The 16,310-nt window shown below is 34.8% G+C and overlaps 1 protein-coding gene across 3 annotated transcripts; it reads right to left on the bottom strand.

Annotated features, from left to right (window-relative positions):
* Positions 1-4,702: 4,702 nt before the first annotated feature.
* Positions 4,703-14,569, bottom strand: LOC111365354 (putative white-brown complex homolog protein 30). 3 transcript variants are annotated; one of them, XM_022985844.1, is made up of 14 exons: positions 13,980-14,568; positions 13,809-13,885; positions 12,923-13,195; positions 11,532-11,595; positions 11,292-11,438; positions 11,116-11,150; positions 10,408-10,481; positions 9,275-10,152; positions 8,433-8,729; positions 6,846-7,289; positions 6,267-6,415; positions 5,494-5,783; positions 5,251-5,384; positions 4,703-5,021 (listed from the first exon to the last, which is right to left on the bottom strand). In XM_022985844.1, the coding sequence occupies exons 1-14, from the start codon at positions 14,222-14,224 to the stop codon at positions 4,865-4,867; spliced, it is 3,264 nt and encodes a 1,087-aa protein (XP_022841612.1). In that variant the 5' UTR covers positions 14,225-14,568; the 3' UTR covers positions 4,703-4,864. The 3 variants fall into 3 exon arrangements, with proteins under 3 accessions (XP_022841612.1, XP_022841619.1, XP_022841624.1); XM_022985851.1 differs by having other exon boundaries at positions 13,990-14,567; XM_022985856.1 differs by lacking the exon at positions 6,846-7,289 and having other exon boundaries at positions 13,980-14,569.
* Between the last annotated feature and the right edge of the window lie 1,741 nt (positions 14,570-16,310).

Below are 16,310 nucleotides of genomic sequence, written 5' to 3'. Positions count from 1 at the left end.
CACTTCAAAATAGAGCAAATAATTCCTAAATTTTCTAACACAAGCAATGGTTGCCAAGCAATGATAACCTCCAATCTTAACAATCACCCCACACGATGATCTGCTAATGTTGAAATCTAAACTGAGTTAAGCCAATATACCAGGACGGACCTATTTGAGTCCGTAAATTATGAGAGTTGCGAATTTATCACTTTAGGACCACCACTATTCGTCCTAAAGTCTCTGAAAATTGCAGTAACCAGAAAATCACGATTGAGTCCCGAACGCCCAAAGAACAACGCTGTCCAGATTCTTCTGCAGGCCCTGAAACAAAAAACTTTCAACACAAAAAATGTCAGAAATAATGTGAGGAAAAAATTGCCTGAAGAAACCTCCTCGAAATTCTCCCTCACGCGCGGCCTCTTCATTCTTCGCGTGGTCCTCACGCGCTGTCACACACTCCATCGACGACAGACACGCGCCAGTCTACAGGGTCCGCCTCCACTTGCATGTCATGCTAATGGTCTCCGTTTCCCAAAACTCCTTCTGGATTGATCAGAAAATGCGAAAAACAGAGGCTAATTTTGACAGTTTTTGAACAGCTTCTTCAATCTGATTTCTGGTTCGTTTTTGCCAGTTTCTGGATGGTTTTTGCTATATTTCAAGAGTCAAAACCACCACCTTGAAGCTCTGATACCAAATGTTGCGGAAACTCTCTTAAAAGATCTTCAAATCGGTAATTTTCAGGTTCAGTCCAACGCACATTTCTCAACCAACAATCAGTTCAATCGGCTTCAAACCACAACCAATTAATTCGCCTCGATTGCTATTCAATCTTACCCACGTAGGATAAGAAAAGATGATGATTTGTGGCCACAAAAGTTAGGAGAAGACACCACAAAGGTATACTATGAAGGAACCACCAATTGCACACGTTGAACAAGTGTTTTGGACACTTTTTGAGGCTATTTTTCACACACAAACGAGGGCAGCCGGGATTCCTCTATTTTTCTCTCAAAACCATACAAAACATCACAAGAAAGTGGTTAGAATTATAGCCATATATATACTGTAGTGTTAAACTTTAAGTTGGACCTTTAAAGAGGTAAACGTGCTAAGATTCAAGTCATCCAAGAGGGAATACAATTGGGCCGGGTGTAACTCATGGACTTGATTGTTGGACTTATTTCATTCATCAGTTTATGTCTGTGAAATAATATTAACCCGCGTTAACATCATAATTCGGGATTTATTGGGTATCAAAAACCCAACAGATACTATTCTATCACAGTTTTCACCGAAGCAGATAGAAGATTATTTGTGAGAATTGAAATCTTTGTTTCAATTTCACTGTGAATAATTAAGTAAATTCATAACATATACTCGATGAGCGGATTGAAGGGACTATAGTGTAGCCGTGATGTCTCTAGTGGTTTTTGAAGTCTACCTCAAAGGGCTTCCCCACAATTTGGATATATGGCTGTCTCACGAATTGACTTTAGTGAAAAAGCACCTGGCTTTCTTTTCTTTTCTTTCTTTTTTTTTTTAAGTATTTTTTTTGCTCGTAATTAAGGGGTAGCTCTAAAGAGTAGGCTATAAAGGACGTGCATCAAAAGCAACAGGGTAAAACACTGAGTGCATGAAGATGCAGCTTTATCATTTCAAGCACGAAATATCTCTAACATTCACCCACGTTTTTTAATTTTATCTTTATTGTTTTATTTCGACATTTGGAAATTTAGATCAGATTTTCATTGCGTAAAACATTTTTTTATGTTTGATTTCGTCTATTTATCTCGTCAAATGGACCTGCATATTTCTTGACCTAATAATCAGCGTCTACCATTTTCTATAATGATAAAATAGTCTCCTCATATTCAATTAATTAAAATATTCAAAAAAAGAAAATAAAAATAATTAAAAGATGTCTTCTACCCCATCTTCGCCCCTCACACCAACCAAAGTTACAAACCCAACATGCGGATAAAACAATAAGAATATTTGAAAGTAAAATAAGATTTAATATTATTGACAAGTGTCATTATCTGAATGAGTGTTTTGGCAAAAAAAAATAATAATAATGATATTCATTAACATTAAAATATGACCGTAATATCCCATTTAATGTCACATATTATTCGAAAAAATAAAATAAAATAAAATAAAAAGTGGAAGTTGAGTAGATATTAACCATGATAAAAAGTGTCCACAAGTCATTAATTGTAGGCAAAAAAATAAATAAATAAATAAATAATAAATAAATCTAAAAATCGATCAAACCGACATGAGTAATTGGTTTGGTTTGATTTTCTCTTAAATAAAACCATAGTGGGTCGTTCAGTCATGATTTGAAGTTTTAATCCGTTGCTAACTCAACCCACTTACATGTTTACCTTTTTTTTTTAAATAAAAATATAAAAATCAAAAGATAAGTCTTAATCTCATAACTATATCTCGATTCTTCCAATTTATAATGTTGTCGGTAAGTAATAGCACTGGAAATTTTCTTTTGCAAGCTCATTAAGTTATACTTAACATTTTTTCATTACTCAGATAGTCAGACTACATAATACATTAAAAAATAACAAGACTTTTAAGTTTTCTCTTGATCCGTCTCTATTAACCCAATCTTCTTTTTCAGTCAATAGTTCTTGTAATATAAACAATTTTTTAAAAAAAATCACTTTGGACTAAAAGTCGAAACCGACTAATCGAATCGAACCTAACTGAATCGATTCGATTTAAGAGCTACAGTGGGTAAGTTTGGATCGAAATTTGTCCAAACCGAACCGAATCGATTTGGTTTGTTTTGATTCGATTTAAGAGCTAGTGTGGGTTAGTTTGGATTGAAATTTGTCCAAATCGACTAATTTGGTTTTGATTTTGGGTTGAGTCAAAATCAACCCAAACAAAACCACGCCCAGACCTAATTAATTGAGTGAACAATTATACTATGTAAACGTACAAAATCATCCCATCGAAGCTTTCTCATGAGTTGGAGAGCCAAATTCACCATGTGTTCTTACTTTAGAATAATTAAATTTAATAAATTATAGATTTCAATATTCTACCTCTCAAATTATTCAATAGATTTGAATTGATTGATCATCAACATTTAAAAAAGAAAAAAGATAATAGATAAAAGATAAAAGATGAGGAAAAAATAATAAATGATTGATGCAAATGCAAAAAAGAACAAAAAATAAAAAATAAAGGTCAAAATAGTGAATATTGTCAAAGTGTATAACAATTTTTACTCTATAAATTTAAAAACTTGTTACACATGATATAATCTTTATATAATGGAGATTCTTTGAAAACTATAAATACTCTTTATTTCAAATAGTCAATACATAAAAATGAGATCCAAGAGTGTGATTTGACCTCATATTTGGAGAGTCAAACGTACTATCTATTTATATTTTAAAATGAATACATTAATAAATTGTAAGTTTTAATGCTTTACTTCTTGAATTTTTCAAATTATATTTGAATATTCGAGAAGTCGGAGAAAATAATAAATGACTGTTGAAAAAGAATGATAAAGAGACAAAAATAAAGATTTTTAGGAGCATGTAAAAAATTTTACTCTTCAAATTTAGCCCTTTTTTAATATCCGTTGTTTCGAAACTTTTTTTTTTGCTATATGTTTATTTTCAACCACACATTCATACAATAAAATATCATACATATAAACTCAAAATATTTTTCTACTTTTTAAAAACATATTTTTTAAAAATTCACTATTCAAAACATTTAAAATCCCAACTAATGGCCATCAAACACGATGTTCATTATTGTGCATAAAATGTTCATTAAATTTAAAGAATCTCTTGAAGATATTTGTAATGGATTAAATCAAATAATGACAACTCAACTTTATACTTAGTGTTACCACTCATTATGACCACGCAATTTAATTTTATTTCACCATGATCATCCAATTTCATATAACATTTCAACATAATCACCCAACCTTATTCGCACTTTTTGCTAATTTTAAAAGAGGTAAAACTGGTAACATTGCATTATATATAAAATAAATTTTAAAAAATATACCTTTTAACTTTAAAAATATTTTTTAAATAAGTTAAGTTTTTATTTTATTTTGCTTTTTTTTTTAAACAAGTTCTTATTTTATTTTTTTAAATTTATTATATATATATATATATAATGCAAAGTTATTATTTTACCACTTTTAAAATTAGTGAGGTTGAAAAGAAATTGAGTGATCATGGAGAAACGTTATATAAAATTTGGTGGTCATGTTGAAATAAAATCAAATAAGATAACTATAGTGACACTAAGTATAAAGTTGGATGATCATAGTAAAACAAAATCAAATTTGGTGACCATGACAACACTAAGTTTAAGTTGGGTAGCCATGGTCAACTCAACCCTATTTGTGAGTCTGTGACATATCACATATGTAGCAAAGTAAATGATTTGTGTGACGAAAAGCAATATCAAATGTCTATCAAGATAAAAAGATTGTGGTTCAAAACAGTAAAAAAAAAAAAACAAAAAACAAAAAAAACAAATCCCTGTTAATATAGATGCACAAGCAGAAATCAAATCTCAAGAATTGAAATGACTCGATCAAGGAAGGGAAACCGGCACCCAAGGCAGAATAAAGTCCGCCCTTTTTTATCTTTCTTTCTTTTTCCGTCAGTGGAAGGGGAAAAATATGGGGGGAAATCCACAAGATTTTAAAAATAAAGCATCCCTATGAATATGCAAGGAATTAAAATAACCATGGGCTATGAACAAGAAGATTTCTGTACCAATACAAATGGAATCCTAAATGATAATCTAGGATACAAGGCTGCCAAAACTATGTTGTCCATTTTTTGTATGTATAATCAACATAGAATGATGCTTAAATTCACTTCTTTCCGAACGTCAACAAACAAAAGAAAGCTAACAACCTATAGCCTATACCAGTTATTATGAGTAAAACTAGACAGTACGTCCAATTTTGAACACTGTATCCCAGTTCGTTTAATGTATCGCAGCGAGTTATCAGCCACACTCCGGAGTATCTGAGGAGAAAACGAAGACAAATTTGGACAAAGATGTATGACTATACATATATGAAATAAACATATGAACAAGATTCGAGTCAGAATAACAAATATTGGCAATGCAAAGGTAGGCAATTCACATTAATTCCTGTGTGTATTCTAGTAAGCACGCGTTTACACAGATATCATGCAGTTTTCAAGCCACTAGCCAACTGATATATCAAGATGAAGACAATTTAATGCTGACCTTTGAGCATTTGCAATGAGAAAAGCTTCCAGAGCCCACTTTGGATAACTGTAACTACCTAGATACTTCCCGATTTTATCATCTTTACCTTGATTCGCAATGAGAGTAAGAACAACAGGAAGAAGCACACACCACTGCATCCGAGAGAATTTGTAGCATAAGAAAATTATACAAATAGAAGAATATACAAATTTATATAATATTAAACTATCATTTTATGATGAATATGAACTTGCAGTGTACCAGTTGGGCTTGACTAGGTGGAAAGAAGATGGCAAACACGTAGGCTATGCCAGTTACACAGTATACAAGGCAGAGCAGAACGACGTAATTATCTGTGAAAGTTGATCTTGGATTGTTGAAAAAAAAGAACATAGAAAGGAAAACCAAAGGCTTAATAAGTGTATTGAAATGATCAACTGTATCCTTGGCCATAAAATATGCTAGACTGCTTGTGCCACTATCATTCTCTCGCCGGTAGTGTAATTTGTCCAGTGAAAATGACCTTAAAGCGGAAATCTTGCACAGGAGTGCTGCAAATGGGAAATTAAGAAATAAACACAGAGAAGTAAAGAAATCATTCATATCACGTAAATCATAAATACCAAAAATTTGAATATAAGAACTATGACAGTAGGTCGATTTCACCAGGGAGGTCATGAGTTTTTTTAGCGACGCATCTCACAAGTTTTCGAAGTAGTAATTTATCCAAAAAAAGGGTAATATGCCCCTGTTTGATAGAAATTAAAATCTATGTTGTTATTAAAGTCAAAGTCAACAATTAATTTTAATCATATACTTTATGGGATAATTTTATCAAAATCTGCTAAAAATTTAATTTTAAACTTCAACAAGTCAGGGCTATATCAATTTTCAAAGGCATTGATGCAAAATAAAAAAAATCAATGACACTGCACAGTGCACATGCAAGGTCCAACGAGTAAACCCTCCATTTATGTTAAAGAAATTCAGTAAAAACATGGTTGGGCCACATTATCAGAGAAAAGGCTACTTACACACAGCAATGATCGTATACATATAACCATGATACCCAAAGGTGTCCCCTTTCACTTGAGAAAGAGTTCCTAAACATGCTCCAGCGAGCAAAAGGATCAAAAAATCTGCTGCTTGCAACTGAGCTTCTCGAAGTCTCTGCTTGATACTCCTGAAAAAGTTCATGACATACCAACACACTCAGACAAACTCATGTAAAAGGGCATAGTAAATCAGCGGCAGTTAATAACCAGATAACAAACAATGTGTTAGTTTAGTATCCGTCACTTCAACTCTGACAATTACTCACAGAGAAATTATCAATACTTACTAAAAAAAAAACAATTGAGTTACCATGAAAGTGAAAGACATTAATGAAGTTAAGAAATGGCAGAGTGGTGAAGATATTAACCACCCCTGCTATGTATAGGGCTTCCAATTTAGATAGTCACACAAATACGACCTATGCAAAATTTGAAGACTTAAAGTTTCATGTGCGTGTAAGTAATTTTTAACAGTAACATGTCAACTTGAGAAACAGAAGAGCAAGTAGATCTACAGATGACACTAAAAGAAAAAAATTAAGATTAAGTTATAAGTACCTTCCAAGAAAATATCTATATTGCCTAAGTACACCAGGTGTAACTCGATTAGATAAGTCATGGGGTTTTAAGAAATGAAGAGGTTTATGATCTCGACTATCCTGCCATGCATCTCCTGGAAGAGATTTTTCTGAAGCTCCATGAGCACTTCCACCATTAGAGGAAGAACCAATTTGATCACACAATTGCAACATATCTGGAGGTACAGGGTATCCGTTATGAAGCATCCATCTGACCGGTAGCTGTTCAGCAGTTAAACCTGCACAGGGTTTTGTTATACCCTCAAGAATGTCAATGAAGTGGTCTGGAGGAGTGACACGTTCCGGTACAGTGATTCCTATGCCCGCAAAATATTCTTCTACTTTTTTCACAGGTCCATGATACACGATAAGACCACCCTTGGCTAAAAGTATTAAGTCATCAAACATCTTGTACAATGTATAGCTGAGGCAGAAAAAGACAAATGATGACATCTACCGTAGCATTACAGTGCAGATAAATGGTTTATAAAGAAATAAATGAGGCAACTTCAGATCATTACAGAGATGGTAGGGTGAACACCACCCCAGTCTGATGGAATTCCTTTTGTATTTTATATATTTCCTTGATGGATTGAATTACCATTTAAGTACTTTCATTCCCAATATCCCTCCCCCATTCCACCCTATCCCTCGCCCTAAAAAATGTTGCTATATTCTAATATCCCCAAATATAGTGAACCCTCAAGCTCAGAATCCAGCATCTACCACTGGCAATGGGGATTGTCCTCCCAAATTCTCTTCAGTTTATTGGCTTAGAAACAACTTTTGTGGATAGGATTCTAGGACTGAGGTATAATCTCTGCCATCATTTCTTGGTACATATTTTTTGCAAAAATTACCAAGGGTAAAAAACACTGTTAGTCACTTGACATAAACAAATTTTCATGTTAGTCGTCAAACTTTATTGTGCCAAAGTGGTCACTAAATTTTGTTTTTCGTTTCAGTTTGGTCACTCATATAAAACTCGTTAGTCACTTAACATACAATGAAGTTTCATGCTAGTCGCCAAACTTTATTTTGTGCCAAAGTCCTCACTAAAGTTTATTTTCATTTCAATTTGGTCCCTCGTAAATCTTGTTAGTAACAAATGTCTGACGTGGAAGACCTTCACATTGACTTCACGTTAGATTCCATCAACCACATCACACATTCCATTAGAAAAGCTATAAAATTTTAATTGAGTGTAGAGATCAGTTACCACTTTGGAACAAAATAAAATTCTGCGACTAACATGAAGCTTCATTATAACTTGGGTGACTAACAGTGTTTTTAACCTAATATCAAACTTAACAGTCAAATGCTATTTGATTCCAGTCAACAATATGAATAGATTTTGGTGAACCTACAATGAACTTTCCACATTGTGTTGTTAGGATTTATGGTGCATTTATTGATTTCTCTCACTACAGGAGGCAATCTGCACTTTTCAACATCTTCCAATTTGTTATAGATTCACTGGATAGCTGCATAAATTTTTCCCTTCAAATATAAAGCAATTCTATAGCATACTATGGTTCCCAAGAGAAATAAGACCTAACAGACCTACCTTGGCTGGTGAAGAACCATGCATATGTTAACTCCTTCAAGAGCTTCACGTCGAAGAGCTCTAAGAAGTAAATTGGAGGATGCACTATCTAAGCCAGATGTGGGCTCATCCAAGATCAGCAGTGAAGGTTCCATGACCATTTCCAACCCCACATTTACTCTTTTCCTCTGGCCTCCAGAGATACCTCGCTTCTCGACTGTCCCAACCAGCGAATCTCTCACCAACTGAAGTCCCAGAGACTCAATAACTCTTTCGACAACAAGAACTTTGTCGGGTTTTGGCATGTCTGCAGAAAGCCTTCATAGTGTTGAAGCCAATGAATAGGAGACAGTTCAATCACAAGGTAAAAAGTTAAATGAACAAGATGCTAAATTAATAAAAGAAAAAAAATATGGAAAATAATTTGAAGCTGAGTGACACAGCGAGGCTAAGAAAGAAAAAATAAAATCATTTCTTTATACAACTACGGCATGAATGAATAACATATTCTGGGATATACCAAGAATGAGAGCAAATGTTTTTTCACAAAATTCATTTTATGTAATTTCTTACAGCATCGTCGAAATAAAAACATGATCAATGACATAAAGACTTAATGAAAGAGGATAACTTTATTCATAATACAAAATATCTGCTAACCCAATTTTATTGAAAATTAAGAGAGTATAGAACTTGAGAGGAAAAAACCAGAAATAATTATTGAAAATTTGAGTTAATACTACACAATGTTAAGTCTTCAGAATGAAACCCAACCTTATTATCTACTTGAATTTTAAGTAATCAAATATTTCATTCTGGTGACAATTGAACTAGGCATGCGATATGATCTAAAGCTAACATACCTGCACCGAGCACTGAAGCGGAGGTTCTCTTCTACAGTCAAGTTTCCATGAACAATATCATCTTGTGGCACAAAACCTGTGATCTTCTTGTAACAATGAATGGAATCAGGCTTCCCATTTACAAGAATAGAACCTGACATGGTGCATCCAGTGCTCTTTCCTGCCACAGCAGAGAGAAATGTTGTCTTCCCTGCCCCTGATGGACCCATGACTGCAGATATTCGACCTGGCAAAATTTTCCCGGTCACACTCCTCATCAGATGTTTGTGTTTCTTTTTCAGAGTTATGGTAAGATCCTTGAAAGAAACCTCAATTGTGGGCCTAGTCCTGATATCTGTATCTGTGGCCATTGAGATTACTCCCGAGAAGGTCAAGTTTTTATTTTTTTGCTCCATAGCTTTCTCTTTCTCAAGTTGACCGTATGCATACTTAAATATTTGGCTCTTAGTATGCAACTGTTTTGCCTTTGGCATTTGCTTCTTGATATTCTTGTCCCCAATCTGCAGATGAAAACCCTCATGACTGTCTGAATCATTTTCAATTGATTGCAACATTTTTGTGAGGTTGCCTGATTTCTTTTCTTTCCCAGCAGGTGTAGGTTTACTTGAATTACTTGGAAACTTAGGTGGAAGCGATGATTCATTAGTGCTAGCTTCTACACCAGTTTTACGTGAAAATGTGCGTGACAACTGTTGTTGTAAGCCCACAGTTCGCTTCTTTGCAACATCTTTTGCAATTTTCCACCTTTTTCTTGCTTCTGCAGTTTCTCGAGCACTTCTCGCAGCCCTTTCTCTAGACTTGGCCAGTCTCGCATGTCGAGTTGAGAGGACTTGATCAGAGCAATTGTAGAACACCATAAGTATCAAGCTCAATGCACCCTGTGTATACAAGTAAAAATCAGTTTTAAATGAAAGCAGCTACAACTCAAAAATTGGTTTCTTTTATCTTGAGGACTTCCATTTATTTGGATCATGTGATGTTCCAATATTAGGCCATTTGCTACCATCTTGTACTTCCTTAGAGAACTACTCAGAAACCGTTTGTCAGACAAAGGCAAGCCGTTTGTCAGACAAAGGCAAGCACATCATTATGTATTAAGCAATGGCTACATAACTAAATAAATTCTCACTTACAATGAGTATGAACCCATAGGCATGCATGTTCTGTTTGTATGTATTTGGATTACAACTACTCAACTTGAAGCAAGCTGCAAAAATTCAGCAAAATATAAAAATAACATGGTGAAACAAACTTATTGTTGATTACAAAATCAAAGGAAGAATACTTCTAAATATTGGCACACATTGAAACAAAAAGGTCTAGAAGATTCCGCACAATTTTCAAATTAGAACAGAACTAATCAATTTCATTCCTCTAAACAAATACAATGGCAACTCCATTCGAATACAAATGCTGTCCTCGCATTGATCTCATTATTGTTTAAATGTCAACACGGTAAACCACAGCAATTCGCTTAAAGAAAGGCATACACATTAAAAAATTTTAAGAAATGCCTTTTCCATTGTGGAGGTTATTTATAAATAACATAATACTATCATCTCTTCGATGTTTCGGGGCAGCTGTAATTTAAGTGAAACAACAGTCTATATTCAGAAGGATATAACATTTCTCTAGGAGAATCAAAAGGCTTGTAGCTCTCTTTTATGGCCTATTATGTTGAACTAATTACTATAAGTATCAAGTTTCTTTTTGAATTCAACATGTTGAGCGAAATGCTCAGCCTGCCATATGGAAAAACTCATTGCTAAATCCTTGATAAGTACAAAATTTTGAAATTGAGGTTCCCATTGTTCTCGTAAACAAATAATTATATAAGATACCTTTTTCGCCTGTAGAGCCCATCCTGCAATAATGACTGGAATTGCATAAAAGTTGAACATCAGTAAATGTGGATGTCAAATTCCCAGTAGAAGTGTAGGGAACAACTAATTCTTATATGTTAGTGCTTATTGCTGAAATGCTTTAGTGCAACGAGTGTTGTGCTCAAGATAAATACCCCTTGGTGCATGTAATCTTTTTGGTGGTAGTTGGACAGTAAAATCCTGCTGAACAAAATATCTCCTCACTACTTGCTACACCTGCCCATGTATCTGCTGCACCACAAGTGTGATTTCCCTTACCAGGTGGGAGTTGATATGCATATCTGAAAATTTTCTTTACCAACACATGTATCAATGGATCATATAAACGCCCCAATAATATGGAAAAGCAAATCACTGCAAGGAAATAAACTTACGGATCACATACGCCAGTGGTTTCATTGATATTTGCACGTGGGCAATAAGAACCTAGAGGGCAAGCTGCAATAACAAGACAACAACACACATACGAGTTAGTTGCAAGAATTTGATCACTAATTATCTTCAAATGATTCAATAACAAAAACTAGAGCATCTAGTTTCATATCTAGTAATGTTCTGGAATATCTTTTAGAACCAGAAATGTCTTTCCATATGGTCATCAATGTACGGAGAGATCAAAACTTGTCTCCAGATACAACATCATCTATGTTAACCCTTAAAGACTAACTTGCATGTAAAGAAATCAAGAGCCAGTTGTCTGTAAATTTTAGAGATGAAACTTTGCTCATCTTTTGTTCTAGCTATAAGGAAAACCTCAAAGGAAAGAGATGACACTCCTAAAAGCTCGAATAAAAGCACTAGCTCCATGGACTAATTAAGTCTTAATTACGAGCTTCACTGGCTAATTAGATGCATGTTCACAAAGATGTACTGAGGAGCATTGAGCAAGGAACTCAAGCCAATGGTACACATAAGCCCCAGGGAATGGCATCCCTTTTCCAATAGATGCAATTTGCAATGCAACAATATCCTTGCCCAAAACACACTGACTGGCTGTCAACCTGCTGCTCATCCTCTGTTGAGAAATATAAAACACAAAGTGGCATAACTCATCTTTCTCAATATGGACTCCCAATATTAAAGAGATGCATAGATCACTTTTTCTCTAAGTCAAGTCATGTAAGCAGCTGCTACCCCAACATATTATTCACGCCCACCATCTTTTCTATGCTACTCTCACGTGTTGATCTACTCTTACTGCAGGACCTATAAACTCGATCCAAATTACATCATGTAAGCAGTTAATGCAGTATTAGTTCAAGCAATATAATTAAGCACATAATGGAACTTAGTAGCAAAGAAGTTGCTTTCTATCCATGTTTTGAACAGGATATTACTGAATTTTCTTAAAAATAAATGAGTCTGTGCTAGAATCAGGATTGCTATTATATAGATATCCAATTCTCAAGAAGCTACTTCAAAATTCGTGACGTTGCTCATTAAAAATCAGAAGCACTAAAAACATGACATTTGACCCCTATTTGACCACCATTCTTTCAAAACTCTTTTTTCTCACATATTTTCTATCGCACATTCTCACAATAAAATATCTTTCACGTAAATTAAATACTCTTTTCTATTCTTTAACCACACAATCTCCCAAAAAAAATTACTATTCAAAAATTCATTCCCTTCAAAAAAAAAAATAATAATAATAATAAATAAATAAATAAATAAAAATAAAAGGGCTTTCAAACAGGGGCTTACTATACGTAGAAAACAATAATGGGCCAATGAAAGCATAGAAGGATTCAAATATACTTACGGATCATGCAAGTGAGACCTCGAGGGCAGAAAAAACCTTCACAACAAGGTTGACTGTCACGAGTTCGAAGGGGTATGTCATTAGAATTTTTCAGGTTAACCTTCTGATCTGGAGCAACACTACAAGCCCACCCTGGCTCACATCCGGGAACCCATGAGGTTAAATTACAGTTCCTGTTGGGTTTTAAAAATCGAGCATCAGCTGACTTTGTGTCCATAACACTAGTAAAATAGAACTTCATCTCTGCTGCTGTACACATTCTCTGGGTCACATCTGTTGATTTGAGCAATAGACCATCAGAAACTAAAGTGACAGACAATTCTAGCAGGGCTGCCTATAGTAGATTAATGTACATTTTCTCAATACAGAACGACTGATTTCTATTTTTCTTAGCTTCCTGTTTTACCCATCAAAATCTACTTTCATTTCATTTATAAAACGTGGGGAAGAGTGCTTCAGGTATTGTCCCTTGGGTTATGCTTCACGTGCAGAAATGGGTTTACAGAACTCCTACCGAACACTCACAACACTGGGCGGGTGGGGTTTTGTAGTTTTTTATACAAGTGGAACTCATTACTGTGGTTGGGGTCTGGGAAAACAGATCCCTGTACACCCAACATTATCCTTGTCCCTTTGTAGAGGTGAAGTCAGCCAAAAAATGAAAAAAAAAAAGAACATGATTATCATCTACCAGGAGTGTTTAGACACATTCAACCTACCTAGTGCAATACATAGGCACCTCTCACAGGTTTGCAAACAAAATCGAGTTATTGAAAAATCTCATCGCATTTTCGATCATATGATACCAAAAACAAATGTATTTAGACCCTTTATCAGCGAAGACTGTGCGTAAAGAAGTACAATTTCAGTATTCAAGATTAATCACCTTTGGTTTCCATAACGCATTTATTCAAAAAATCCAAGTTGCCGGCAAAATTAAATGCCTCATTCAAATCAGCATCCCTGGAAAGAGAAGATAAAATCAGGAAAATGGGATAATATAACCAAATGGTTTAGTTACAAACATATAAAATTCAGGAAGTTCAATTAAACTCACACATCCTTACTGCAATATCCCAATCTCTTGGTGATATCCTTGTTGAATATCTTAGTAAGATTCGAAATCTGGCTATAGATGAGAGCTGTAACAAGTGGTACCACTTTTGGGTTCTTGGTCCGACTGTATTCATCCCCTTCCACACACCAAACCCGCCGGGAACAGCCGCCCAGAACAGTGAGCAAAATCAGAAACAAATATTGTAGTCGAGAGGCATTAATCCTCGTTCCACTCATTTCAATCATTCAAATAAACCCAATGCTCATACATAGGGAAAATCATCCAACAAATATCAGTGTGCATGTATATATTATCACTTTAGATGCGTGAAAAATGCCAATATAAAAAGAAAAAAATGGATAAGTGATAGGTGCCCAGCATTTTGAATTGGATTGTTTGAGTGTAAACTATGAGGATTTAGGAGATGAAACGGAAAGAGAAGCCTTTTTGGGCCAAATTTGGGAGGTGGAATATGGGAGTTGGGACTGGGATGGAGCTCCATGGTTTTTGGAGGAAGAATTGGCAGCGAGAAAATAATGGCTCTATTTGTGGACAAGAAATTGTGCTTACGTTTTAATGACTGGTGTGTGACTTTGCCATTAATGTTTGGCTGCCAATTTATAATCAATATCTATAATATATTAACAGAAGTGTATTCAATTAAAACTTTCACAAGTTTTGATCGATTTTTTTTAGTGATGACTTTTATAAATTTTGTTAATTTTTTGTATATTTATATGAAATTAGTGGAAGTCTTTAGTAAATTTTTATAAATTTTTATTTTAAAACTTTTATAGATTTTCGTAGAATTCATTTTTTTTTAAACTTTCGTTTGAAATAAAATTCACATAAATTTAGTGTAATAATGTGACATTCTTATATACGAAGGGATGGTTCCCACAATTTTCCTTCTCCAACGCCGTCCCTTATTCCCTCTAGTTATGGTAATCGGACTCGTCGGCTTTGACCGTCTGTAGTTCGGCTCGAAAAAAGCTCGAGCCAAACTCCATTTTGGGGTGTCGACAAAGTCCGAGTCGACCCATGTGGCTCGCTGACTCAGGACGACGAGCCTATATTTTATATAAAAAAAATAGAAAAATTTTTAAAAGGCAATAGCAAAAATAGGCAGCGGAGTGTCACGGGCCTAGTTTTGTTACACCCGAACAACTAAAACCGTGCAGCCTTAACGCTTGACAATTCCCGCACCTCACGAGAAAACGTTAAGTCAGCCTTTTCACGCTCACAAATAATTTAACCAAGAAGGCTAAATTATACCCACGTTGAGAGGAGAATTTTGAAGTAAAGGATATATGAAAAACAAGTAAGGTCGGGAAACTTTCTTTGTATATATGAAAGGGAAAACTTTACAATCTCTCTAAGGAATAAATTCACTCAACTCTACATGATTTACAAATGAGATTTCTACCTCTATTTATAGGCAAAACTTAAACCTCCTTAAGATCAAGTGGCCTTACTTTACAACCTATGCTTAGTTGTTTACAACTCGTTCTTAGTTGTCATCAAGTGGATTTGTTTACGACTTTCCTTGCAAGTTGTCGCCAACTCGATCTTAGCTTGCATAGAAGATATTATTCTTGCCAACTCGTGCTTAGCTTGCACCTTTGATAATATCTTCGCCAACTCGCGCTTAGCTCGTATCTTTGATAATATCTTGCAAGTGGCACAAGTGGACAAGTTGTGCAAGTTGCCTACTTGCACCCCAAAATATCCCGCTGCAGGTTCATGTATTTTTCCTCCAAAATGGCGGGGTCGGGATCTAGAAAAACCTCATGAAAGTCCCGAAAAGTTGCACCATTTTAGGCAGCCTGCATTCTGCCCATTCCATCCTATTGCAGCGTGCGGTTCACGCTATTTTGCGGCCACCACCGGGATGGATCGAACGCGACCGCGTGGGGCGTAAGTGGAGGCTGCCTTAAAAAAAAGCGGCACTTGATTGCCTTCATTTAACATAATAAATATAAAAAAAAACCAAATCGAGCTTGTCCAGTTCGACTCGGGAAGGTCCGAGTCAAATCTAATTTTTTTGGTCGACCTTTTCGAGCCAGAATAAAAGCTCACTCATTTTACCCAAGCCGAGTCCAAACCTTAAGTTTTGGTTCGGACTCGAGAGTCGACTCGACTCGTTGACATCTCTAATCATCTTCTCTCTCTCCCACACACACATCTGAGATAAAAAATAATAATAATAAATTTAATATTCAATATTATTAATATAACAAATCTTTTAAAAATAAATAAAAAATCAATATATTTAAATTTAATTATAAATTTGCCATATCAATTTTTGTAATTTAATAAAAAAATAGATAT

The sequence above is a fragment of the Olea europaea genome, chromosome 2 (genome assembly GCF_002742605.1).
Source record: "Olea europaea var. sylvestris chromosome 2, O_europaea_v1, whole genome shotgun sequence".
Taxonomy (NCBI): Eukaryota; Viridiplantae; Streptophyta; class Magnoliopsida; order Lamiales; family Oleaceae; genus Olea; species Olea europaea.
Note: the sequence above shows the minus strand (reverse complement) of the source record. Positions and strands in the feature narration are given on the sequence as shown.